Source organism: Zalophus californianus, chromosome 6 (assembly GCF_009762305.2).
Source record: "Zalophus californianus isolate mZalCal1 chromosome 6, mZalCal1.pri.v2, whole genome shotgun sequence".
Taxonomy (NCBI): domain Eukaryota; kingdom Metazoa; phylum Chordata; class Mammalia; order Carnivora; family Otariidae; genus Zalophus; species Zalophus californianus.
The window spans coordinates 105,353,158-105,377,374 of NC_045600.1; the positions used below are offsets into that span (position 1 = coordinate 105,353,158).

The window sequence follows — 24,217 nt, forward strand, 5'->3', positions numbered from 1 at the left end:
ACTCTAGGTCTTTACATGTACTATTCCCAATGCCTGAAACACTCTTCCCCCACCTCTTAGCCTAACACCAATGGCTCTGTCGGGTTTCAGTTGAACATCACCTTTGCTGGGAGCCCAGGGGGGGCCGTCGAGGATGATGGTTATGAGGATCACACTGAAACCTGTCCAGCGCAGCTCCCAGCTCTGTGCCACTTCCTATGACCATGTAGGAAGGGCAAGCTAGGACACTCTCCAGAACTTCAATTTCTCATCTGTTGTCAGGATTAAAGAAATCAGTATCCATAGATGCTCTGCAATGCCACATGTGTCATCTCCGTACTTCCTGACCCCAGATGAAGTTGAGGCTCCCTGCCAAGTATTTCCCAAAACTTCTTTATAGTATAACCCAACCTCCTTCCTGGGAATGCCTGTCCATATCTGCACCTGGCCAGACCTCAGCTCCAGGAGGGCAGGGCATTTTGACCTTGATCTCGTTCCTATTTCTTGTGCCTGGCACACAGTAGGTGCTCATATTTGTTCAATCAATGACTAGAAATCTAATACCTACTAGATATCCCGGTGATACATGCTGTCAGCAAACTGCTACCTTGAACAGGGAAGGAAAAGAGGATAAGATTTTTAGCAACAGGGCCCACACGGCAGCCTCTCGCTGAGGCTGAAAGCAGTCACAAAAAGACAACTTGGTAATTAGGAAAATACCTTTATTATTTTTGAAATGTTGTCATATTCAATGTAAAAACCATGATAGTGGCTTTTTCGCACCTTCACAGATTATAGAAAACTGACTTTCCACCTTCTTCACACAAATGTACCCCCCAAATCAGACAGGGCTCCATGATGGCTGAAACAGGGCAGGAAGGAAGGGCAGAGAATCAGTGAGGACAACTGCAGCTCCCCTGGGCAGCCAGAGGCCTTCTCTGCACTTTCAAAGCCCAACTTGAGTCCCAAAGACCTGCGACCCCTGCAAGGGAGGCTCAGTCCATGCACATTTGTGGCAGCCCACAGAAGGCCTGTGGCGTGGCACTTGTGGCTCAAAGGCCACAATCAAGGCAGCTTCGTGAGAATGAGAACAGGACGTAGGCCTGCGGCGCAAATCCCTTTCTCTAAAACATGGCCAGGAAAGAGACTACAGGCACTGGCCAAAGAGTGCTCTAGGTTTAGAAATCTCCCCTTTTACTCAGCTCCCAGACATGAATTTGTCAAATAGCTATTAAAAAAAAACAACAACAACACCAGAAAACAAACATGTTTCCATTTCAGCTGTAATCAGCAGTTGGTAATTTTTAGAAAAAGATGACATGAGTTGCTCATTGTCAAGTCTGTCTTTTTTATCAGGCCTCTAGCTCCTTCCTTTCTCATCCATGGTTGGGGCAGGGGGGCAACAGCTGTAGCAGAAGGCTGTTTGTGGATTTGGGAAAACTGTGAAAATGTTTTGCACTCACGTACAAAGGCTGACGGAATTCAGAAACGATCCCACCGATTTTTATGAGAAACAGGACTGTTCCTCTTGGGTGTCTCAAGTCAAAACAAGGCAACCGCCTAGTGATTTATAGTCCCCACTACACGTATTCCACCTTCCAGAAGGCATTAGAGAAAGGGCCAACGTCTGCCAGGAGCGATTGTAAACATACCACTGACAGCTTGGACACTTTGTTTTTAAATGCAGCAGGACTTTTTCCTTTGGCCCTGGCAGAAGAGCCAACTCCCTAGGATTGTTTAGGAAGGAGCAGACAGGAGGACTCCCCTGAAACCTCAGAGTGAGGGGACTTGTGGTCCCCACTGACCAGAGTGTGGCCGGGAGCATCATCAAAGGCAATCAATACGTTTATGGCATATGAAAATTGTCCTGTGGTCCCCAGCTGGTCCCCAGACTCCACCTGGTTGGACAGGGGGCATGGGGGGTACAGAACAGGTTGTATTGTAAGGCACGTGGTCAAGGAGGCCCCCACACCAGGCCCAGAGGGATTATCTCTTTGCACGATTCCAAACGTGTTGGAAAGCTGAGGAATTGATGGCACTCACAATAAGCAGCAACAGCAGATACAGGGATAGCACGACCGTAAACCAATGGCTGGAAAACCAGGACAGCTGGCTGGAAGGCCTGCTTAAGGGGGGGAAAAAAGGGATGTTGGCGAGAAGAGAAAACCATTTTTTTTTCTAAGCGTATGCAACAACTTCTGGCTCAAAGATGAAATGATGAATTTCATCCTCTGGGTGAGCCATGAAATGAAGCTTCGTGCGTGCTCCTTTGCTCAAAAAATCTGGGGCTATTTGCCCTGGCACTGACATGTCTTTCACCAGAACATTTTCTAAATATACAAAGACAGCTATGCAATGAGCTCATCCTGATTTTCTCTCCTATGGCTCCTCTTGTACCTTTTATGACCCGTCTCTCCTTCGGCAAGACTTTGGTATCTAGAAGAATGACCTTGCTCGGGGTGTCTGCCCAGATGGCGGCAGGTGGCAGGTTATTTAGCAAAAGTCTTTTCACTGTGAGACACGTACAGATATCAGTCGGAGCTGGGGAAATCCTCTTTGGCCCACTGGGTGATGATCTAAAGCGTCCAAGTGTGCACTACAGAGACACTCCAGGGAGAAGTGGGAAAGGAATGGAAATTGCAAGTAGAAAAAGCCAGAGGGTTTCAAACCAAAGGATAATGTTCCTCAGACTCAGGAACCCTATACAAATTTCCCCACAGTTGGGCCGGGGGAGGGGAGGATTTTACCGGTTTATGAAATCTTGAAGTGTGGAGACCACTGGAGTGGGGTGTACTAAAAGTGACCCCCTTTCCTATCTGACCTGCTCCTCTGCTGCTCATCCCCATCAGAAGCTCTGCCACAGACCCCAACCATGCGACAGGATCTCAAAGTGACCCTTGACCCTGGAGAACCCCACACATCCCCCCACTACTACACTGCTGAGCTGGGAGGAGGCATCCGCCATGGCTCTGAGGGGCTGATGGTCTCATCTGCTGCGGAGTTACAAGTCTCTCTCTTCCTCACTAGGAACATACAGTCCCTCTTAGGGCCGGGACCACATCTCCTCAGACCCTTCTTCCTCACCCCTCGCCATGCGTAGCGGAGTGTTTTATACACTTCACACACAGCTCAAGTCTGAGGCTGGGGGCAAGGGAAGCTGATAACGGAGAACCCGATACTCGGAATGCAGCTTTGAGGTGCTGTCCTGGGCCTCTGGCGGGGACCGCCCTCCTTACCTGCTGGGCTGCTTCTGCGAGTACACCAGCAGGTACTTCACGCGCAGGAGCTGGTTATTGGTGACCACAAAGTACTTCGGGGGCACGTCTCCCCCTTCACTGTGTTTGATTCTCGCTCTCCTGCGATCTATCTCCTTGGAATCTGAATAAGGAGAATTAAGTACAGCTTTACTGGGGGGACAGTCAGTAATAAGAGGAGCAAATTATGAGTAGAAACAGGTCGAGCCTCCTGGTTGTGAGGGTGGAGAAGGCCCAGCAGGCTGAGGAATGGTCTGTGTGTACGAAGCAGCGCTAAAAAAGTAGGCGAATCTGACAAACCAGAGAAAGAAACAAAACAAAACAAAAACACAGGAAAATAATAGGGGATACAGGGGGGAAAAAAACTGAGTTGGGAAAGCAGAGGGAAGAAGCAGATGGATGGCCATAACAACAACAACAAAATGATCTGGGCTTAGGTACAGGACTTGACCTCAAATGAGTCTCTTAACAGGCATTTTAAATTAACCATCCAGATTTTTGAACTTCTTAGAATTCTTATGGTCCACCCTTTGTACCGAGACTTGTTTAAAAAACAAAACAAAAAACCCAAAACTTTTTAAAAATAACGTGATGAAGCTTTACAAAACCAACCAAACAAACAAACAAAGCCACGTGACAGTAGACACTGCAAGGTTTTGTTCTGATGTTTAAGGTCTGAGTTCGCAAACTTCCTAAGAATTACAAATGCACATATTCGCGCTGCTGAGTTTGGAAGGGTGGCGTCAGACCTGGGCCGTTCCTCAGGATTCCGGTTGTTTTACATTAGAGGCCAGGAACAGACAGTTTTCTCAATTCTCCTTTTCTCCGTGGAACCAACAAGTCAGTTCTGGAGGCTAGAATAACAGTTCTGTGACTCTTCTGCCTCTGAGGGCAAAACATCAGGGCGCACAAGGCAGAGATTCCAAGGAATGTATCAGAGTGGACTGAGGGGGCTGGCTAGTCATCCGCTCCCCGGAGAGCCCGGGATTTACTCCCCATGGCTTCAGTTGTCTCCCACGTCCTCTGGGCACCCACCCGCGCACACACCAGAGTAGCCTGGAGGGACAGGGTCTGGATCCACGTCTTTAGCTTCAGTTTAGCAAATACCTACTGAATGGCAAGTATGTTCCAGGCTCTCTGCAGATACCAGGTGCTCACGGGTGACTGAAACCCAGTTTCTGCCTTCCAGGAGCCCACATTCTGGCCTCACATGGTCACTTTTGTCTATGGAAGCTCACCTCCTCCCCAGAGCTTTCCCTGAGCGCTTGGACCTACTCTGATTGAATGCACCTTCCTCTCAGCTGCCGCTGCGGAGCTCATCAGCCCCTCCCCTGGCACTCTCTGTCCACCACCTCATAGTAAGTTTATCTTTTCCACCATGTGTCCCTAAGGAGACTGCTCGCTCCTTGAAGGCAAGCTCCTGTCCCAGGTTGCTTTGGACGCAGCCCATTCCTTGGCAGATGGGCCAACAGCAAGAGCCTGTATGTTTAAGAGGCCTGCAGCCCGGGTCCAGGCCAAGCGCTTACTCACCCTTCTTCCTCGTTTGGCACTTGACATCTGGATGATCAATGACTTCACACACAGCGACGCAGCTGAGGCTGGGGCCGAGGAGGCTGCGCTGCCATCCGAGGCCATGGGGGCTATAAAGGAGGGCCAGGCTCAGGTCACTGGTGAGGTAGGTGCCTTCCCCAAACAAGGACGTCTGGAACGGCAGAGGTTAACAAAGAAACAGGGCCGAGTGAATGTGAAGTTGGCACAGCAAGAAGACACAGGTCTTTCTTCAACAGAACTGTAAACACAAAATTCTCAAGCCTCTTTTTCCCCCGGGAAAAGGCAGATAATGTCAGCTCCTTCTAAGACATCATCACAGTTATAATTGAACACATTCCTATCTGATGACAGTTGAACTGATTGTGGATGTGCCCGCCTAGCCTGGCAAGTTAGTGATCAAGGTTGAGTGAGAAATACATAGGTGTAGGAGTCCCAACAGATCTGAGTTTGAATCCTGACTGTACCTCCAACAAGCTGGCAAGTTATAGAAACTCTCCGGGTCTCAGTTTCTACATCTACAAAGCAGTGATGAGAGTACCTCCTTCACAACATCATAGGTGAGGGCTCAATGAGATAATGTACATAAAGCATTGAGCTGGACACCTGGCACATGAGAGGAGTGGCATGTACATCACAATATATTAGTAATTCCTGTTACACGAATGCATTTAGCATGGTTATACGGACTGCCCTGCAGAAGCAAAATCATGCACTTATGCACAGGGAGGGGGGTCACACTTGAGGGTGGAAGGGACCTAAGTCGTCATGTGGAAAAGAAATGAATCTCAGACCAGGAAGTGTCACCAAATAAGGCAGGCCTGTATTAGGGGCAGGGTAAGTATTACGCTTTGTGTGGGTGTCAACCAAGAAAATGTCCAAAATCTAGGAGGCAGGTCCCTAGTGGTAGGGTCTAACTGATGTCCTCCATGAGGAAGCGTGTCAGGTGAGACAGAATGAGCTCAGATGATACACCTGCAGGCGGAGGCTACAGCAGGCATAGCAAACACATCTTTTGCCCGTGGTAGACCATGGCAAAGGGTCAATAATCAACCATGATGGCCAACATAAAAATATCAATTTTGGCACTCAGTCAGACTGACTCAGAATCCTTCTCATTTCAGGTAGTGGCTACCAATGGATGGAATTTGAAATTCAAGTTGAAATTCAATTGCTATCTTTGGAGCTGCAGTATCTGTATCTGTTGAGTGAACTCAAACTACTCACTGAACACCCTAAGCTTGGGAACTGAGAGATGTACTATTCAGTGGCACGAGGCTTCCACAATTCTAAGCTGGTTCGGTGAAGCTTAGGGGGAATGAAACAAGCCTTTGCTTTACCTTTGGGAAGCCCCTTGCCAAGTTAGGCAGTGTCCCCATGTCTCAGAAGCTGACACAGACATTCTCCAAGGACACTGGATGTCATCTGATCTGACTCCACATCCATTCTAAGCTCTGGCTGCCATATATACACAGACTAGACCCCCTCGACTCAAGAACCTCAAGCAAGACTGCTCATAAGACTGTGAGCAGAGGCACGAGAGAGTGGGAAAGGTGGGGTATCTGTACTATGAAAATAATCTCACAGCTTCATCTGGCAAGTAAGCTCCCTTGAGCAAGCCCCTCACTGAAAACCCAGACAGAAGTGGCTAACAAGAGCAACAGCTTTACGAAAGGACTCTGACAAGATGCCTCTAAGCAGCAACTCCCTGGACAGTGACATGAAGGTTTGCTGTACAAGCCTGTAATCTGCAGGTGGCTTCTCCGGGCAGGCTCTGCCGTGAAGCAGAGGCCCCCTGGATTCCAGTAGCCTGGCCATAATAAGAATCTAAGAGCCAGTATAAACAAGCCCATCATCCTACGCAAAACCCAACTGCACTAATCAGCTACAGCAGTGTTGGAAAAGTCTCTCCAGCCCCGGGGCTGCATCGGCCACAGCTGAGCCCATGGCTCACCGAACCAGCCCCTCCAACGAGACAGATGCTGGCATGACTGGGGGGAAGGCCGCAGCCCTCCGACTACCCCAGAGTCCCTCTCCATCCACCTATGAAAGCAGCCACTGCTTTCTTGGGAGTCTAGTACGGGAAGAGCCCTTTGCATATATGAACTGTCTGAATCCTCTCAGCACACCCGAAGGTGGGTAATGACATCCTATTTTACAGATGGGGACACTGAGGCTCAGAGAGGTTAAGGAAATCTGCCCAGGACACAGAGCTGCTAAGGTGGTCTTTCCTGGCTCCTAGGAGGCTCTCCTCCCAGGCAAGCGCTTCTCAAACTTCAGCGTGCATACGAGTCACCCGGTGAGCCTGTTTACGTGATCCTGATCAGGTAGTCTGGGTGTGCCTGAGATTCCATCTGCCGACAAGCTCTCAAGTGAAGTGGATGCTGCTGGGCCAGGGACCATGCTGAGTCACGAGGATTGGCTACACACTGGAATCACCTGGCTTTTAAAGCATACTGGTATCTGGGCCCCACACCCAGAGATCCTGATTTAATTGGTTTGGGATGCAGCCAAGCATTGGGATTTTTAAAAGCTCCCCAAGTGATTCCAAATGGGCAGAGGCTGGGAACTATCTTTAAAGCAATACTTCTCAAACTGTAATCAGTATAGGAATCACCCAGAGATCTTGTTAAAATGCAGGTTCTAATTCAGAAGGTCTAGGGTGGGCTCAAGATTCTGCATTTTCACAGGCTCCCAGGTGCTGCTACTGGTCTGCAGACCACACTCAGGAGTGGCAAGGCCTTAGTGAACCTCTCCCCCTAGCCCCCACCAGCAAATGCCCCAGGGTTCTGACCCCCATGTCAGCAGGCTTAGGCCCCACCTTGTTCAGGTGGCAATGCAGCCCATTGTGGATGATGGAATGGAAGTTCTCGAGGCGGCTCCCATGGAAGGCGTAGATTAGGTCTCGTTCTCCTTTGGTCTCATAAAATTTGGCGTTCGCTGGGTTGGAGTATTCAATTTCAAACAGGAAGTCCGGCACGGGGACAGGCGTGTGAGGGGCACCAGTCAGCTTTTGGATCTTTTCGAACTTGAAAACACGTAGGAAGTCGCAATTTTATTTGGGAAGCTGGTAAGATGTGCTGCCAAAATGGCCTTCTAAAGCTTTGGGCTTTGGGCTCCTATGGGCTCCGTTCATGAGAACAACTAGTTTCATGAGAATACAGACAACAATTTATAAATAAGCTCAGAGCTTATAGCTCAAGACTGCTTCCCTCTAATACTGTTTTTCCCTACACCAGGCTGTGAAGCATGAACTGCTCCTTCTAACTAAAGACTACCTCTAATTTTCATAACAACATCACATCCATTTCCTGCGTTCCATCTTTACAATAATCTCAGGAGGTAGAAAGGTGTGATCGAGTGCAAAAATGGCCCAAACGTTTGCTCCCATTCTTGTCCATTTGCCCCTCTGTAAATGACTCTGCAGGCAGAATTCCAGAACTCCATCAAGAGGTGGCATCTACTTCTACTTCTACATCTTTTTGAATCTGGGCTTGGCCATGTGACTTGCTCTGACTCTGGCAAATATATAGCAAGCAGAAACTTGGAAAGGGCCTCCTGCTGCGAACCCTTCACTACCATGGGAACAAGCCCTGCTAGCCTTCAGTAGGATGAGGGCCTCACAGCGGAGGCCCCCACCACAGCAGCCATCCCAGCTGAAGACCCAGACGTGTGAGGCTACCCTAGATCATCCAGCCCCATCCAGAACAACAACCCAACTAACCCACTGAATCATGAGAAACAATCAATGTTGTTTTAAGCCCTAGGTTTGGGGGATGGTTTGTTATGCAACAAAACCTAATTGGTAGGGAAGAGTAAGCTCTTCCTGAAGGGCACTAATCCTTCTCAGGGCAGAGACCACATCATTTGGGTGATTTCTCAACAGTAAGCCAAAGACCAAAGCCAGTCTATTTTCTCTGGGTTGTGATTAATGAGAAAAATAAGGACAATGTAACAGATATGTTTATACTGCTGTCAGGTTGCCGTGATCCTTTCTTTGTCCTTTTTTGGAGGCCATCCTCCTTTTTTTGTGGCCATCCTGTTTTCTGTATTAACATATCCTTTTATAAAGTGATGATACATGGCAACCTAATGTCCTTACTTGGGCACAATAAAAAGCTGATAATCCTCACTCCATATGGTGCCAACACTCCACATTTGAACGAAATTTAACTGACCCATAGTTAAAAGTCAAGGAGCCACTGCCTTATCTACTTTACCTAGAGTACCCAACATCTAGTAGATGCTTGATACCCATATGAGGAATGAATAAATCTTAATTGAGCTGATGACAGAGGTGAAACCCAGAGATCCTCTGAGTGAGCAACCCAGCCTGGACGTGAATATGGATCCCCTGACTCCCACTCCAGGGCTCTCTGTGTTACTGACCCTTTACAACACAGGTGGACGCCCCTAGACACTAGAATCCGAAACACCCAATTCTATGCCACTTGAGGAGGACTTTTGTCTTTAGCAGGAGCTTGTAAGATTAAATGCTCTTAAATTGAAATTGATGAACAATACCAATAAACCCCTGCTGCTTCTCCGAGGAAAGAGCACCGGATCAGGGATCTGCCATCCCATGCTCCGAGGGAGATCCTGGTCAGGCAAGGGAAACCAGATTACAGAATGTCTGGTCTGTGCCAGAAACTATACTGGGGGTGTCACACATTCTACCATAGCTCCCCTCCGAGGTAACTATTAATATTCTCAATGTACAAATGGGGAAAAGGAGACTCAATATTGGATGGAAGTGGGATTTGACCCCAGAGCCTGAAGTGTTCCATTAACCAAGTTCTACCTGTTTCCTGACAACCGGATGAGGCCAGTGTTCCTTAAGGTGTGGTCAAGGGCCCACCCTTGTTGGGTTTACCTGGGGTGCTTATGATACCCAACATTTCCTGAGCCCTTAGCATGTACCCTAAGGCATTCTTCTAGCAGGGAAGATTCATTCCGTTCTCACAGCCAGTTCCCTGATGGAGGTATACCATTGCTATCCCCATTTTATAGATGAGGAGACGTGAGATACTGAGATGCATCTGGTGGCCTGCTCCAGGTTCACCATAACGGGGAGAACACAGCTTTGCACTGCCGGCATGCAAGTTCCTGAGCCCACTCCTGACACAGAATCAGCATCTCTCGGGACAAGGTCCAGGAATCTGCATTTTCAGCAAGCTTCCCAGGCCATTCTGGTGCACGAAGAGGTTCCAGAGCCCTTCAGCCCTAGGGATCTGCTGTCCTATAGACCAAAGTCTCACCTCTGACTTCCCTGCACTGTGGATCGTCAGGACCTTTGAGGATAAAATCCAGCTCACCAGGTCCCTGGCCCGTATGTCTTTGTCTCCAGAGGACTGGAGAAGGTCTTTCAGGTTGGGTAACTTGCTGGCATCTGCAAGCTGAAGTGAGGAGAAACCTCCATTAGCAAGGATTCTGAACAGAATGATAACCGGGGGCCCTCTGGTGGTGAAGCAAGCAAATTGCATGTCTTTCGTGTTTGAAGGAATTTAAGAGGGAAAGAAAGGTACAGCTCTGGGATCCCCCTTCCAAATACCAAACTCCAAAAGCTCTGAACCCTGAAACGTTGTTTCATAACCCATTTGGTACAAAACCTGACCTGAGCCGCTGTGAGGTTAGTTTAATCTTTACCTATCCCACTTCCTGTTAACCGTTGATGTGATAACATTTTGCTGCAGGAATATTAATGTCTGATTATGGGATACTGCCGCCTCACTGGAGATGTGGCAGAGGGAGAAGCAGGTTCCCCCCCGAGCAGGGAGCCCGATGTGGGGCTTGATCCCAGGACCCTGGGATCATGACCTGAGCCAAAGGCAGACGCTTAACAACTGAGCCACCCAGGCACCCCTGATAAGGGACAGAGGACCCCTATTTACAGATAGCTACAAGGTATCTATAGCTTTTGCTCGGAAATTACAACTCACTAGAAGGCAAGTCTCTCCGGCATGGCATTTAAAACACTGCAGCCGGGTGCTGTGTGAACACAGCCTGGGGTGGACCACCTCCAAGCTTTGCTCATTCAGTCCCTTGGGGTGCCCCTTCCCCCACCTCTACTAACCCAGGCACCCCTCTCTCCTCTAAACCCCTAAAACTCTCAGTCCCAACACTCTGTCCCCAGTAGAGCCACGACTCCTGGAGGCCAAGGACCATCTTGGGTTTTTCTAACTCTCTTTCCTGGATGTAGAGGAAAGAGCAGACAGATGTGGGTTTGAATCCCTGCTCCTTAGCAAAGAACTGGGCCTGGCTGCACCTTAGTCTCCTCTGGCACAGAATCCCCACCGCTTCCATTTCCGGTCGCCAAGAAGATGAAAGACGGTCACAGATCTATCCATGCAAATTTCTTTTCTTTTCCATTTCTCTAGAAAGTTGGCTGTTGCTGACCTGGGGGTTTTATTTCCTAATTTGGTAGCTGAAAATCAGCAACATTTCAGGACTACTTTATTCCTATCTGTTTCCAAAGATTCAATCACTAGCCTCGGACTTTTTTTTTTTAAGATTTTATTTATTTATTTGACAGAGAGATAGAGAGCACAAGTAGGCAGAGGGAGAGGGAGAAGCAGGCTGAGCAGGGAGCCCGATGCGGGACTCGATCCCAGGACTCTGGGATCACGACTCCAGCCGAAGGCAGACGCTTAACTGAGCCACCCAGGCGCCCACTAGCCTTGGACTTCTAACAGAACTCTCTCTACATGCCTTGTGGAGCATCGGTGAGGATCCAGTTAAAAACCATGAATGGGGCACGTGGGTGGCTCAGTCGGTTCAGCGTCCAACTCTTGATTTCGCTCAGGTCGTGATCTCAGGGTCCTAGGATCCAGCTCCACGCTCAGTGGGGAGTCTGCTTAGGGATTCTCTCCCTCTCCCCACACTCATGCGCTTTCTAAAATAAATCTTTAAAAATACATACATACATACATACATACATACATACCATGGATGTGTAGATGTGTAAATGCTCCCAGGACTCTGGGATCATGACCTGAGCCAAAGGCAGATGATTAACTGAGCCACCCAGGCGCCCTCATTTCACTTTCAAGCTACTCTGAAAAATAAATCTGCTCCAACAAGTTAACAGGATTCTTCCTCTTGAGTAAAACCTGTCTGCATTTGAGCAGGGCCTTTTGGGAACCAGGCATACAAGCAGGGCTGCCAGATAAACAACAGTCTGCCCAGTTAAATTTGAATTTCAGATAAACAACAAAATCCATTTTTTTTTAGTATAAGTATAACCCATACAATATTTGGGGCATACTTGCACTTTCAAAATTATCTGTTGCTTATCTGAACTTCACATTTAACTAGGTGGCTTCTACTTAGTTTGCTAAAGCTAACAACGCTTCCTTTAACAAGGCCCTTGGACATGTGGTCTGGCCCCACCTCTCTGCCTAACAGCCCCTCTTACCAGAAACTTCCCACCTGTGGCGCCCATGCTATTCCTCAACTGCCCTGTGTCTTTCCTTTATGCTTCTGCAGCTGCCCAGCACGACATTTCAAGGGGTCTTCAAGGCCAGCCTAAGGTCACCTGCCCTGTCCCTGACCACCCATGATCTCTTTACTCCCCCAGCTCTGTGCAGAACCCCATGTTGGTACTTGGCTCTCTGGGGCCACCTCAAATCTGGTTGGGACAAGCACCACCTGAGGGCCAACCACATCTCACGTATCCTGGAGACCCAGCAACTGGCCTAGAAACTGACACAAGGTTGAGAACAAAACAGTAACAGCTACTATTTATTGAGGCCTTATCATATACCAGGTGCTGGGCTAAATGCTGTGCATGCGTCATCTCATTTTATCCTCCACGCAGCCTGTGTTAAAGGGGGAGGGGACAGGTCTTGCGGAAGTACAGCACCTCGCCCAGGGTCGCACTGCTATTCGTTCAGTGGCAAGGCAGAGACGTGAAGCCAGGCGCGCCTGACTCCAGAGTCCGTACTCTAGGATCCTCTCCTACCAAATCAATGAAGAAATGTATTTATTTTTTTTAAAGATTTTATTTATTTATTGACAGAGAGAGAGAGACAGCTAGAGAGGGAACACAAGTGGGGTAGCGGGAGAGGGAGAAGCAGGCTCCTGGCTGAGCCGGGAGCCCGATACGGGGCTCGATCCCAGGACCCTGGGATCATGACCTGAGCCGAAGGCAGATGTTTAACGACTGAGCCACCCAGGTGCCCCTATTTGTTTATTTTAAAGGTTTTAAGTAATCTCTACACCCAATGTGGGGCTCAAACCCACAAACCCAAGATTAAGAGTTGCATGCTCCACGGACTGAGCCAGCTAGGTGCCCATTCAATGGAGAAATTTATAATGGACTAAACATTTTAGCCCAAAGGAGCAATTCTGACAGAACTTTAAGAGGCTGCTTGGGAAACTTACGAGGTATGTTTCTGGAGATTCCCCTCCTCCTCCCCGCCAAATAATACAACTAAGACAATTACTGGCTGAACCTAAGCCCTGTCAAAGGTCCAGAGAAAGACGTATGTCACTTGTAGTACGGAGCGAGGTCAGGAGGCAGAAAACCCTCCATGCAGACAAGAGTTAGAAAACCGCAGTTCAAGAAAGTGGAAGGCATTTACCAAAAACTTGACTGAGGAGAACAAGAGCTCAGGAGGAAGGAAGGTATTTCTGGAGGTTTGGGGAGAAGGTGGAGGGAAGGGTTTATGGAGTGGGTAGGACGGCAGTGGTGGGGAGGATTCTGGGAGGCAGAGCAGACGGCAATCCCAGTGGCACAGGCAAAAGGTGGTCCCAAGCTCAAATGCCCTCAGAGCCAGAGAGTCATGAAAATGAGCGTGGGAGGCATCTAGGAGAGAGTGGTGAGGACTGCGTTGAACTAGACACCCCTGGCCCAACAAAGGGCCCAGCCACCAACCCCCGGCTCCAGCTGGTTTCTGCCCAAGGGTGCCAGGTTCTAGCCGGGCTATGGAGGCTCAGATGTTTCTCTTTTCAAAAGAAATCAGCAACCCGCTACCCCCTTTTTTTTTTAATTTCCCAGTTTCTAGAAGGCAAGGGGGCACAAATAAAGCCCATCATCCCACAGACCCCCCACTTCCACAGCCTCTGCTCTAGAAATAAAGAAGTATTCAGTTGGAGAAGGGGTCAGGGAGCCTAGGCAGGGCATGACCAGGGGGCAGGGCTGGTCTCTCAGGAAAGAGGTAATTTGAGTGACTGAGAGGACAAGGGGAAGGAACCAGGAGGGGATGAACAGAGGAAATAGAAGACCAATGACTGAGCAACTCATGTCCTTGCTTTGAGTTAGGAAATGACAGGACAGCCCAGTGGATGCTCTGCAAACACCCAGATCTCAATCTCCTCATGAGGAGGCCCAGGAATCTGTGTTTACAGACGTTCCCACAGGTGATTTTTATCACCAGGAAAAGGTGGGGAGGCTCAGGTTTAGATATTAATTAATGTTGCTCAGTCGTTAAGCGTCTGCCTTCGGCTCAGGTCATGATCCCGGGGTCCTGGGATCGAGCCCCGCATCAGGCTCCCTGCTCAGCGGGAAGCCTGCTTCTCCCTCTCCCACTCTCCCTGCTTGTGTTCCCTCTCTCGCTGTGTCTCTGTCAAATAAATAAAATCTTTAAAAAAAATTAATGTTCTAAAAGGGCAGGCTGATGGGGTGCCTGGGTGGCTCAGTCGTTGAGTGTCTGCCTTCGGCTCAGGTCATGATCCCAGGGTCCTGGGACCGAGCCCCACAATGGGCACCCTGCTCAGTGGGAAGCCTGCTTCTCTCTCTCCCTCTGCCCCTGCTTGTGTTCCCTCTCTGGCTGTGACTGTCAAATAAATAAATAAAATCTTAAAAAATAAAGTAAAAGGGCAGGCCGCAGGAAAGAAAGAACACCTGAAAAAAAAAAAATCCTTGCCTAGGAAGATGCCAGAGGTCGCAATTACTAGTTGTGGGGGGAGGTGCTAGAAGGGAATGAACCAAGGTCACCGGCCTCAGGAACCAAACTGATAAAGTGACACCTGGAACAGCTGAGTGCGTGTGGGATTGGGGGCAGATATACCTTGCTTTGTACAAATCTAAGGTCTGAACATCCAGATTCATTAAAACAGACTGGGGGTCAGAGTCTACTTTATAAGAGAACTCTTCACAAAAGCAGTCATTGTGGGGTCCATTTAAAGGAATGGTTCTCTGGCTACATGCCACCATTATCTGGGAGCTGGAGGGTGGTCTCCCGCCAGCACATAGACTGGCTAGCTGATGGCGACAGAGATGCTAAGAGAACCCCTATCACGGAGTTAAGAAGATTAAATGAGTTCCATGTAGAAACAGTTCAGAAGAGTGCCAGGCAGGTAGTAAGTGCTATTAGTATTATATAAGCATTAGGTACTGTATTACTATTAATCAAACACCGCCTCTCTCCTGCTCACCAATTTGATAAGGAAAAGCCTGCATTTCTGGGATGGCTGGGAAGGAAGGAGGCAGTCTGTACTGGAAGGATGATCCCACCCCTGGGTTCTCCATATCATCATCCTACAGGCTGAAACATCTTTCTAGCCACATACCCACCAACAGTCATGCCACATACCTACGTCTGATCCAAATCTTTTTATATCTGTATAAGCCTTGCTTAGAAAGGTTGGTTACCCTTTGAGCCAGCAATTTCACCCTTTGGAATTTATCTCAAGAAAATAACTAGAGATATAAATAATGATTACTGTACAAGGCAGTTTATCATAGCAGTATTTATAAGAGTAAAATTTTTTAAACTGTAAACGATCCCAGAAGGAGGACTCCTAACTGCTGGGGGTAGTAGAGACAGAGAATAAGGTGGTGAGGTGAGGTTCTACTTATGTCCTAAAGGATTAAGGAGAGTTTGTCTGGACAAAGAGGGGGATGGCATGGAGAGGACAGGCATTCCCTGCGGTCAGGACAGAGAGAAGCTCATTTATGTTTTAACCCAGACATTGGGGAGTCAGCTTGGCTAGAGAGCACAAGCCACAGACCAGAACCAGAAGAGTCGATTAGTGCAGTTCAGCCCCCCAAATAGTAGATGGGAATGGGGTAGGCTAGATACAGTGCTTCTCAGACTTTACAATGCACACATATGCCCAAGAATCTTATTAAAATGCAGGTATTGGGGCGCCTGAGTGGCTCAGTCGTTAAGCGTCTGCCTTCGGCTCAGGTCATGATCCCAGGGTCCTGGGATCGAGCCCCACATCGGGCTCCCTGCTCAGCGGGAAGCCTGCTTCTCCCTCTCCCACTCCCTCTGCTTGTGTTCCCTCTTTCACTGTGTCTCTCTCGTGAAATAAATAAATAAAATCTTTAAAAAATAAGATAAAATAAAATAAAATGCAGGTATTGATTGGACAGGTCTGGGGTGGGGCCCAACATTCTGCATTTCTAACTAGCTCCCAAGTGATGCTGATGCTGCTGGTCTTCAACCACACTTTGGGTGGCAAGGGGCTGGAATTAATACAAAGGAGCCATTCCCCCTGACCTCCTATTCCCAGAAAGGGTCTCCCAGCTAATGGTAAACCAGAGCATGATGTTTTCCAGGGAAAACACAAAACAAAAAACTTAACAGCTGTGACACCAGTGACAAGATTCTGTGTAAAGCGACTCGGAAATAGGAACTGTGCCCAGGATAGCTCAACCTGAGGTTCAGTGGTCAAGGGTCAGGGCTACTGGACATCCCGAGAATCTTAGAGATTCTCTGACCTAATAGGAGCTTCGCCAACCCTCTTCCCAAGGAACAAGGTTAGAAACCCTCAGTCAGAGGCAATCAGCACATGCCTAATTTGATTCCTCAAACATGTGATAAGCACCTCTCAGGCCAGACCCTGGGAATACAAAGAACTCTCAGTGCAAAATTGAAGAGCTGACTCAGAATGGAAATGTCCTCCAAACCAGGGGACTGAGACACGATTTGGGGCTTTGGGGGCTGTGACAAAATAAGGCGAGAGCCATGCCTAAAGCCAAGAGCTTGGTTCAATAGGGGATGTTCTCAGGAAAGCCACAGTCAATAAAGTAATTCAGCCAGAGCTGTAAGTTTTGGAAAGGGCAACACAGGTGTTATAGGGGTGTGTAATGACAGTGGAGAGAAAATGAATTAAAAATGGCTGAAAACGATACAGTGTTTCACATTATTTCCAAGTGCTTTTATTTAACAATGAGAGACTTTTTAACAGCTCCATACCTTCCTTCTTTAGTAACCACAAAATAATCCAGAAGGCCAAGTCTGGACCTGATTCCCTTTTCTCGAAAAGCTAACCTTTGAGGGTCCTCTGGCTGGCTCAGTCAGTACAGCACAGGACTCTTGATCTCAGGGTCATGAGTTCAAGCCCTACGTTGGGGGTAGAGTTTACTTAATAATAATAAAAAGCTAAGCTTTGAGTCAGATACAGGTCCAGATACCAAGTTCTCTTCATCTTTTCTCTAGTTCATGTAACGTGTGGCAAAAACCTAAAGTATATTTATTTAAGAATATGTGGTGCAGGAGGGTGGGGGGATGGGTTAGCCTGGTGATGGGTGTTAAAGAGGGCACATTCTGCATGGCGTACTGGGTGTTATGCACAAACAATGAATCATGGAACACTACATCAAAAACTAATGATGCAATGTATGGTGATTAACATAACACTAAAAAAATTTAAAGAAAAAAAAGAATATGTGGTGCATGCCCCCAGCAGACATTGTGCCAGGCCCTGCTTGGTGAGCGGCCTTCTCCAGGGAAACTGCTTGTTAAAACCATGCCTACACACAGCCAAGAAGCTGTTCAGCCTGGGCTAGCTTCCCTTACAATGGTGCCCAATAAGGAATATGGTGCCAGAACAGGATGGGAAGAACCTGTCCATGTTTCTCCAGTGGCCCCTGGGAGAAAGGGTGCCCTGGCTAGAACTGGCACAATAAGCCCCATGCCTGGACAGTCTGTCCCTATAAAGGAGTGGCTATTTGGGGTTACCTGAGTCGCCAATGCTCTCCTAAGAGGTTATAGGTGTGAGAGGAAGGAAGAAAGTGCCTTCAGCTGAGAGCACTCATACCTATGGGGGGATGTGGAATAGGGGGGCACTTTTACTTTATCGGTACCATTTGTATTTTTTATCACAAAAATATATCCAACCGTTGTTTGCATAATTAAAAATAAATTTTTAAAAAGGATGAACACATCAAAACAATTCCAAAGCTCCCTTTGCTTTTATCCCATATTCGTCAAACCTGATTGTTTGCCAAGACCTTCCAGCAGGAAAAGAACACATTGAGCATTCTAGTTCGTTTGGATGTTTCTTGGTAAAAATTAATAAGGTGCATTGTGGGGCACCATCTCTGGTGAGTTTGGTCCTGCTGACCCTAATCTCTCCTCCTCTGTCTACCCCTCCTGAAACAGATCCCTCTCTCACCCTGCCACCCCAGGGGTCTTTCAGAAATGCATCCTGGGGGTGCCTGGGTGGCTCAGTCAGCTAAGCATCTGCCTTCAAGTCAGGTCATGATCTCGGGGTCCTAAAATAGAGCCCTGCATCGGGCTCCCTGCTCAGCAGAGAGTCTGCTTCTCCCTCTCCCTCTGCCCACCCCCCACTTGTGCGCTTTCTCTCTCTCTAATAAATAAAGTCTTTTTTTAAAAATGCATTCTGGATCTCCCCAGTGCCCTCCTCTGCCCAAGGGTAAAATCAACACATCTTGGCAAAACATGCCCAGCTCTGTGTGCTCTGGTCCACCTCATCTCTTCCTGTTTCCCTTGATAGCCACACTAAAGCACAGACTTGTCTTTCTTGATGAGCTCCTGGCTTTCTGCCCATCCTGCTACTCCTCCTGGAATACCCCTTTCCTGCTCTCTGCTCCTCAAAAAAATCCTCCATGTCCCTAGGGACTCAGCATGGCATCAGCCACGGCCCCTGACCCCAGTCCACTGCCAAGGACTGGGATTCTGGCTCTGGGTTTCCATGTTGTATATACAGGCTTACCCCATAATACAGCTGAACACACTGTTAATCTCTCCTTGGGTCTTTAATTCTGTACCCTTAGCACCTGGCCCACAGCAGACACTCCATAATCTTCTGATAAAACTGAAGGATGTTTCCTCCCCAAGGCTCTGATATCACAAACTCACAAAACTGAATATCTGAATTTTCAGAACCATGGGGGAAGTCAGTTGGCTCATCTTTCTCCAACCCCTGCTCCCTGCACCCTGAAATGCCTATGCCCTGTGGTCAAGGGCTGAGGTACCCTCAACACATCCCTGGCCTGGGCTGCAATAGACCAGGTAAGGGTCAGGAGGCTGGGCCTTTGTCCCTAGACCTCTTGAGAATGATAGCAAAGAGGGACTCCAACCCTGACCACCTCATCAGAGAGAATTCTAAACATCTGTTGATTCTAAACATCTCCCTTAATCTGTTAACATGATTCATAACATTCATTGATTTTTTTTTTAATGTTTAACTAATTTTGATTCCTGGGATAAATCCACCCTGTTAATGGGGAATTATTCTTTTTATACATTGCTAGATTCAGGATCCTAATATTTTATGGAGGATTTCTACATTTATACTCATGAGTGACACTGGCCTATAATTTTCTTTTCTTGTGTTATCCTTATCAGATTTAGATCAAGCTTACATTAGCCTCTTGTTCAATACTCTGGAAGAATTTTACACAAAGTAAAACTGGAAGCACGTATTCCCCTGGTGTGTTTGGTAGAATTCGCCAAGGAAACCAGGTAGGTCCGGAGTTTTCTTTGAGGGAAAATCTTTGACTACTCATTCAATGCCTTTAATGATTACAGGGTATTTTGATTTTCTATTTCTTATAGAATCAATTTTGGTAAATTATATTTGTCTAGGTAATTCCAAATATTTGAATTACAAAGACAGCTGATATCTGGAATGCTGACCCTGAGGTGAACTCTGTAAGAAATTAAGTGCCTTGTGAATCATGGGAGAAGTTAACAGCTGACAGGCGGACTGTATGTTACAATTTATACAAGTACTGCCCATATATCATTTGAAGATCAAGGTCTGGGTGGCTTTGGTGATTTTTGGTGTCTGATTACTTGCAAAGGGATGAATAACTTCTTATTTAGCAGAAGCATCTGATTCAGATCAACCCCTACCCCTACTGCTTGCTGGCCATGCTAAGAAATTCTGTGGAGGCCTATGCACCTATCGAATTCTCACTTCATTCCTGGGAGTCACTTGTCACTAACATGAGGAAGCAGAGGCCAAAAGCCTTGGGAGTGTCGATCTTAGGGTGCGGGTGAGTGTTGTGAGTTCGTGGAAACCTTCCCTAAGGCCAGGCTGGGAATGTTGTCTGGGGGCTGGCGTGTCTTACCACTACGGGTCCACCAGCCACGCGGCCTGGGACGCGGAGGACAGCGTAGGAAGGGGTGGAGGCAAGCACACTCACCAGGGCCTCAAAGTCCTTGCAGTCGTGGCGGGCATAGGACGCGGGGAAGGGCCGCAGCACCGAGTCGCGCTTGTAGCTGTGTAGCGCCGAGGCGAAGAGGCTGCACCGGAGGTCGGCGGCCAGCACGTCGCGGCCCGCCGCCTCCCTGACGGCCGCCCAGCCGGCGGGCTGCATCCCGGGTGGCTGCGGCGCGTTGCCGGGGGAGACGCGCCCGGCAGGGGCTAGGGCCGAGCCTGCGGTCAGCGCGGAGCTGGGCCCAGGGACAATGGGCCAAAGGGACCCGGGTTCCCAGGCCCGGGGTGGAGCTAGGCAGAGGGATGAGACGACAGGGGTGAGAACGTGCTGACAGGCGTCTTCGGCTGGGGGCCGGGCCTGGGCGCTCGCTGTCCGGGAAGACCGGCCGGTTGTGAAGAGGGGACCCGGCCGGGACCTCGGGTCAGCGTGGGAGGTTGGGCCTGGGGATAATGGGGCCCGGAGGGGGGGGGTGTTCCAGGCCTCGGGGAGGGGCTATGACATGGGATGAGACGACAACGGCGGGAACGTGCTGATACGTGTCCTCTGCAGGCGCCTGGGGCGGGGTGGGGGGGCACTGCCAGGGGGAGGCCGAGGAGGAGCCCCCTCTCCGCGCCGGGCGAAGCTGCTGCGCCGCGCGTGCCTTCCTGTTCCGCCTACCGCCCCGCACCGCCGAAGCCCCGGCGCTCGCCCGGCTGCCCCTGGCGCCGCCTGCGTTCCTTGCCCGCCGGATGGACTCCCGCGCCCGGCTGCGAGCCCGGGCCTACCTCCCCTGGCGGCCGCGCTCCCCACGCTGCTCCGCGCTCCTCGCGGCCCAGCCGAGGGCCCGCCCCTTCCCGCGCCCGCCCCCTCCCTGGCGCCGGGTGTGTCCGCCCTGCGGGACCCGACGGGATCGGGACGCGAGGCGTGCGGCCCGGTGGAGTCGCTCACGCCGCTGCGTGCCGTGGTCGCAGAAGCCAGGGCTGGGAACGGACCCAGGCGCCCTTTGACCCACCCTTGGAGTTGCCTTTGTCCCCAGCTCCGCGGGCTGAGCCTGCTTGTCTCGCCTGGGAAATTGCGATGACCTACCGCCTCCCTCCTGAACGTTTCCCTCAAAACGGACTGCGCAGAAGGAGCCGTTGAACACCCAGGGAAACTGCTTCTCAGCGTGCTGCACTGCTTGCCCAACGTCCCACAGCCAGATGGGGTGAACCTGGAATTCACATCCAGATCTAAAAACCAAAAGACCTGTCCTCTGTTTCTTAGCCTTCAGAATTCACTGCATCGCTTCAGTCTCTGGCCTCTCAGACAAGGTGTCAGCAAGATCCTTCTTTGGGGTCCTCTCAGAAAGAGAGCCTGGAGAGACAAATAATGGGGGAGGCCAGAGGGGAGGTTGACCTAACCCTGCAGAAGGGAAGGGACTAGACTCCCATACCCTCTCCCAATTCACAACCCCATTAGAGGAGACCCCAGTTTGGCCTCATGGTCACCTGGAAATCGAAGCACAGGTAATTGCTAATTCCTAGACCAAGAAGCCCCTCAAAATCCTGGCCCCCACTCCCACACCCCAGCATCTTCTGACAGAGGAACTTCCCCTCCAGATTCCCCGTCCAGGCTGAGCTGGGCTCTGGCTTCAGAGAAGAGGTGGTCCATGACTTTGGACTGTACGTATGACTTTGGGAGGAAGAGCAGTAATACTGGACCCCTCCCCACCGCCCCGACACCACAGGGCTTCCTAGATCAGGCAATGAAAGCGGACTGCTCCCAGGAGTCCACATCAAACCCCTGGTTGCTATGAGGCCCAGACTGGTCCAGACGCACGAACAAGTGTCTTGGAGTCTCACGTTCTCAGACAAGACCCCTGGTGCCCCCAGGACCTCGTGGGACCCAGGAGCTAACATGGCTGCTGAAGTTCAGGCCCAGAAAGGCAGAGCCGGCAACAGTGGGCAGGAGACCTGGCAACCTTCCTTTATTCCGCTTCTTCACTGTGGCCTCTGAGACAAGGCCAACTCCTTGGCCTCAAGGATTGTTGGATGAAAACATGGAATTTGCTTTTCTGAGTATGTTTTCTCACGCATGAAATGAGAATCATAGTGAAACACCCACATCCCAACGGGGTGTGGGACCCACTCTGGGGATGCAATGCTCAGGGTCTGGGCACTCTACAAAGCAAGCTGAGTTATCACTGTGTTTATTTTCTTTCTTTCTTTAAGTTTATTTATTTTTTAGTAATCTCTACCCCAACGTGGGCCTCAAACTCACGACCCTGAGATCAACTGAGCCAGACAGGAGCCCCTGTTTATTTACTTCTTATATTTTTTAAAAACAGCTTTATTCACCTGAAACGAATATAACACTGTATATTAACTAACTGGAATTAAAATAAAAACTTAAAAAAAACAGCTTTATTGAAGTATATAATCCACAGCCCATACAATTCACCCATTTAAAGTGTAAAATTTAATAGTTTTTAGTATCTTCACGGATACATGCAACCATCACTGCAGTCAATTTGAAACATTTTCGTCACATTGAAAACAAACCCTATGCAGTTAGTACTTGCAGTACATGAGCATGGGATGTTTTTCCATTTATTCAGATCTTTAAAACTTTTTTCAGCAGTGTTCTGTAGTTTTCTGATTATAAGTCTTGTGCTTCTTTAATTAAATTTATTCCTAAATATTTCATTCTTTCTCATGGTATTGTGAGTGGAATAATTTCTTAATTTCATTTTAGAGTGTTCATTACCAGTGTAGAGAAATATAATTGCTTTTTATATATCAATCCTATATCTTCCAAATTTACTGAACTTGTTTACCAGTTCTAATAGTTATTTTGTAGATTTTTAGGTTGTCTATATATAAGATCCTGTCATCTGTGAATATAGTTTTGCTTCTTTCTTTCCAGTTCAGATACTTTTTATTTATTTATCTTGCCTAAATGCCCTGACTAGAACCTCCAGTACAATGTTGAATGGAAGTGACAGCATATATTTTGTCTTGTTTCTGATCTTACCAGGAAAGCATGAATACTTTTTTTGAGCATGATGTTAGCTGTGGGTTTTTCACATATGCCCTTTGCCAGGTTGAGGAAGTTCCCTTCTATTCCTAGTTTGCTGAGTGTTTTTCTCATGCAAGAGTGTTGCACTTTGTCAAGTAGTTTTTCTGCATCTATTAGGATGATCATGTGGGTTTGTTTTCTTTTATATAAGTGTATTAATTGATTTTCAGATGGTTAAACCAACCTTGCATTTTGGGGGATAAATCCCGCATACTTAGGTGCATGATTCTTTTTATATGTTGCTGGGTTTAGGTTTGCTAGCATTTTGTTGAGGACTTTTGCATCCATATTCATAAAAATATTGCTCTGTAGTTTTCTTGTGATGTTTCTGTATGGTTTTGAAATCACAGTAATACTGGCCTCATAGAATGAGTTGGGAAGTGTTCACTCCTATTTTTTGAACGGATTTGTGAAAAATTGGTATTAATTCTTGTTTAAATGTTTGGTAGAATTCGGCAGTAAAGCCAGGCGAGTCTGGGCTTTTTGTTGTGGGTAGTTTTTGGTTTTGGTTTGGTTTTTTTACTAATTCAATCTCTTCACTTGTAATAGGTCTACTCAGATGTCTATTCTTCTTGAGTCAGTTTTGATAGCATGAGTCTTTAAGAATTTGACTATTTCACCTGTTATCTAATTTATTGAAATACAATTGTTCATAGTATTCTTCCATAATTCTTTTCACTTCCAAAAGGTAGGTAGTAATGTCCCTTACTTCATTTCTGATTTTAGATTTTTTTTAAGGTTTTTTTAAAGTAATCTCTATACCCAGTGTGGGGCTCAAAGTCATGACCCCAAGATCAAGAGTCATATACTCTACCAACTAAGCCAGCCAGGCACCCCTGATTTTAAATGGGTTTTTTGTTTTGTTTTGTTTTGTTTTAATTTTAGAAAGAGAGAGCATGAGTGGGGGGAGGAACAAAGGAAGAGGGAGAATCCCAAGCAGACTCTGAGCTGAGCACTGGAGCCGGATGTGGAGCCCGATCCCCTGAGATCATGACCTGAGCTGAACTCAAGAGTCAGATGCTTAACCAACTGAGCCACC

At 48.3% G+C, this 24,217-nt stretch overlaps 1 protein-coding gene across 7 annotated transcripts; it reads right to left on the reverse strand.

Annotated features, from left to right (window-relative positions):
* Positions 1-684: 684 nt before the first annotated feature.
* Positions 685-22,408, reverse strand: PARP16 (poly(ADP-ribose) polymerase family member 16). 7 transcript variants are annotated; one of them, XM_027572385.1, is made up of 8 exons: positions 20,907-21,378; positions 20,128-20,432; positions 10,040-10,177; positions 7,603-7,809; positions 4,764-4,935; positions 3,216-3,357; positions 2,023-2,101; positions 691-841 (listed from the first exon to the last, which is right to left on the reverse strand). In XM_027572385.1, the coding sequence occupies exons 2-8, from the start codon at positions 20,299-20,301 to the stop codon at positions 821-823; spliced, it is 933 nt and encodes a 310-aa protein (XP_027428186.1). In that variant the 5' UTR covers positions 20,302-20,432; positions 20,907-21,378; the 3' UTR covers positions 691-820. The 7 variants fall into 7 exon arrangements, with proteins under 7 accessions (XP_027428183.1, XP_027428184.1, XP_027428181.1 ...); XM_027572384.1 differs by having other exon boundaries at positions 2,023-2,104; XM_027572382.2 differs by adding an exon at positions 21,609-22,408 and having other exon boundaries at positions 685-2,104; positions 20,128-21,474.
* Between the last annotated feature and the right edge of the window lie 1,809 nt (positions 22,409-24,217).

Bases quoted from the DNA above. Each gene is read 5' to 3' on its own strand.
- PARP16 (XM_027572382.2), bottom strand. From the start codon at position 20,301: ATGCAGCCCGCCGGCTGGGCGGCCGTCAGGGAGGCGGCGGGCCGCGAC. The intron at 7,810-10,039 runs GTGAGACTTTGG...CGTGTTTTCAAG, and splicing joins ACAGTGCAGGGAAGTCAGAG to TTCGAAAAGATCCAAAAGCT. The intron at 3,358-4,763 runs GTGAGTAAGCGC...CTCCTTATTCAG, and splicing joins GTGCCAAACGAGGAAGAAGG to ATTCCAAGGAGATAGATCGC.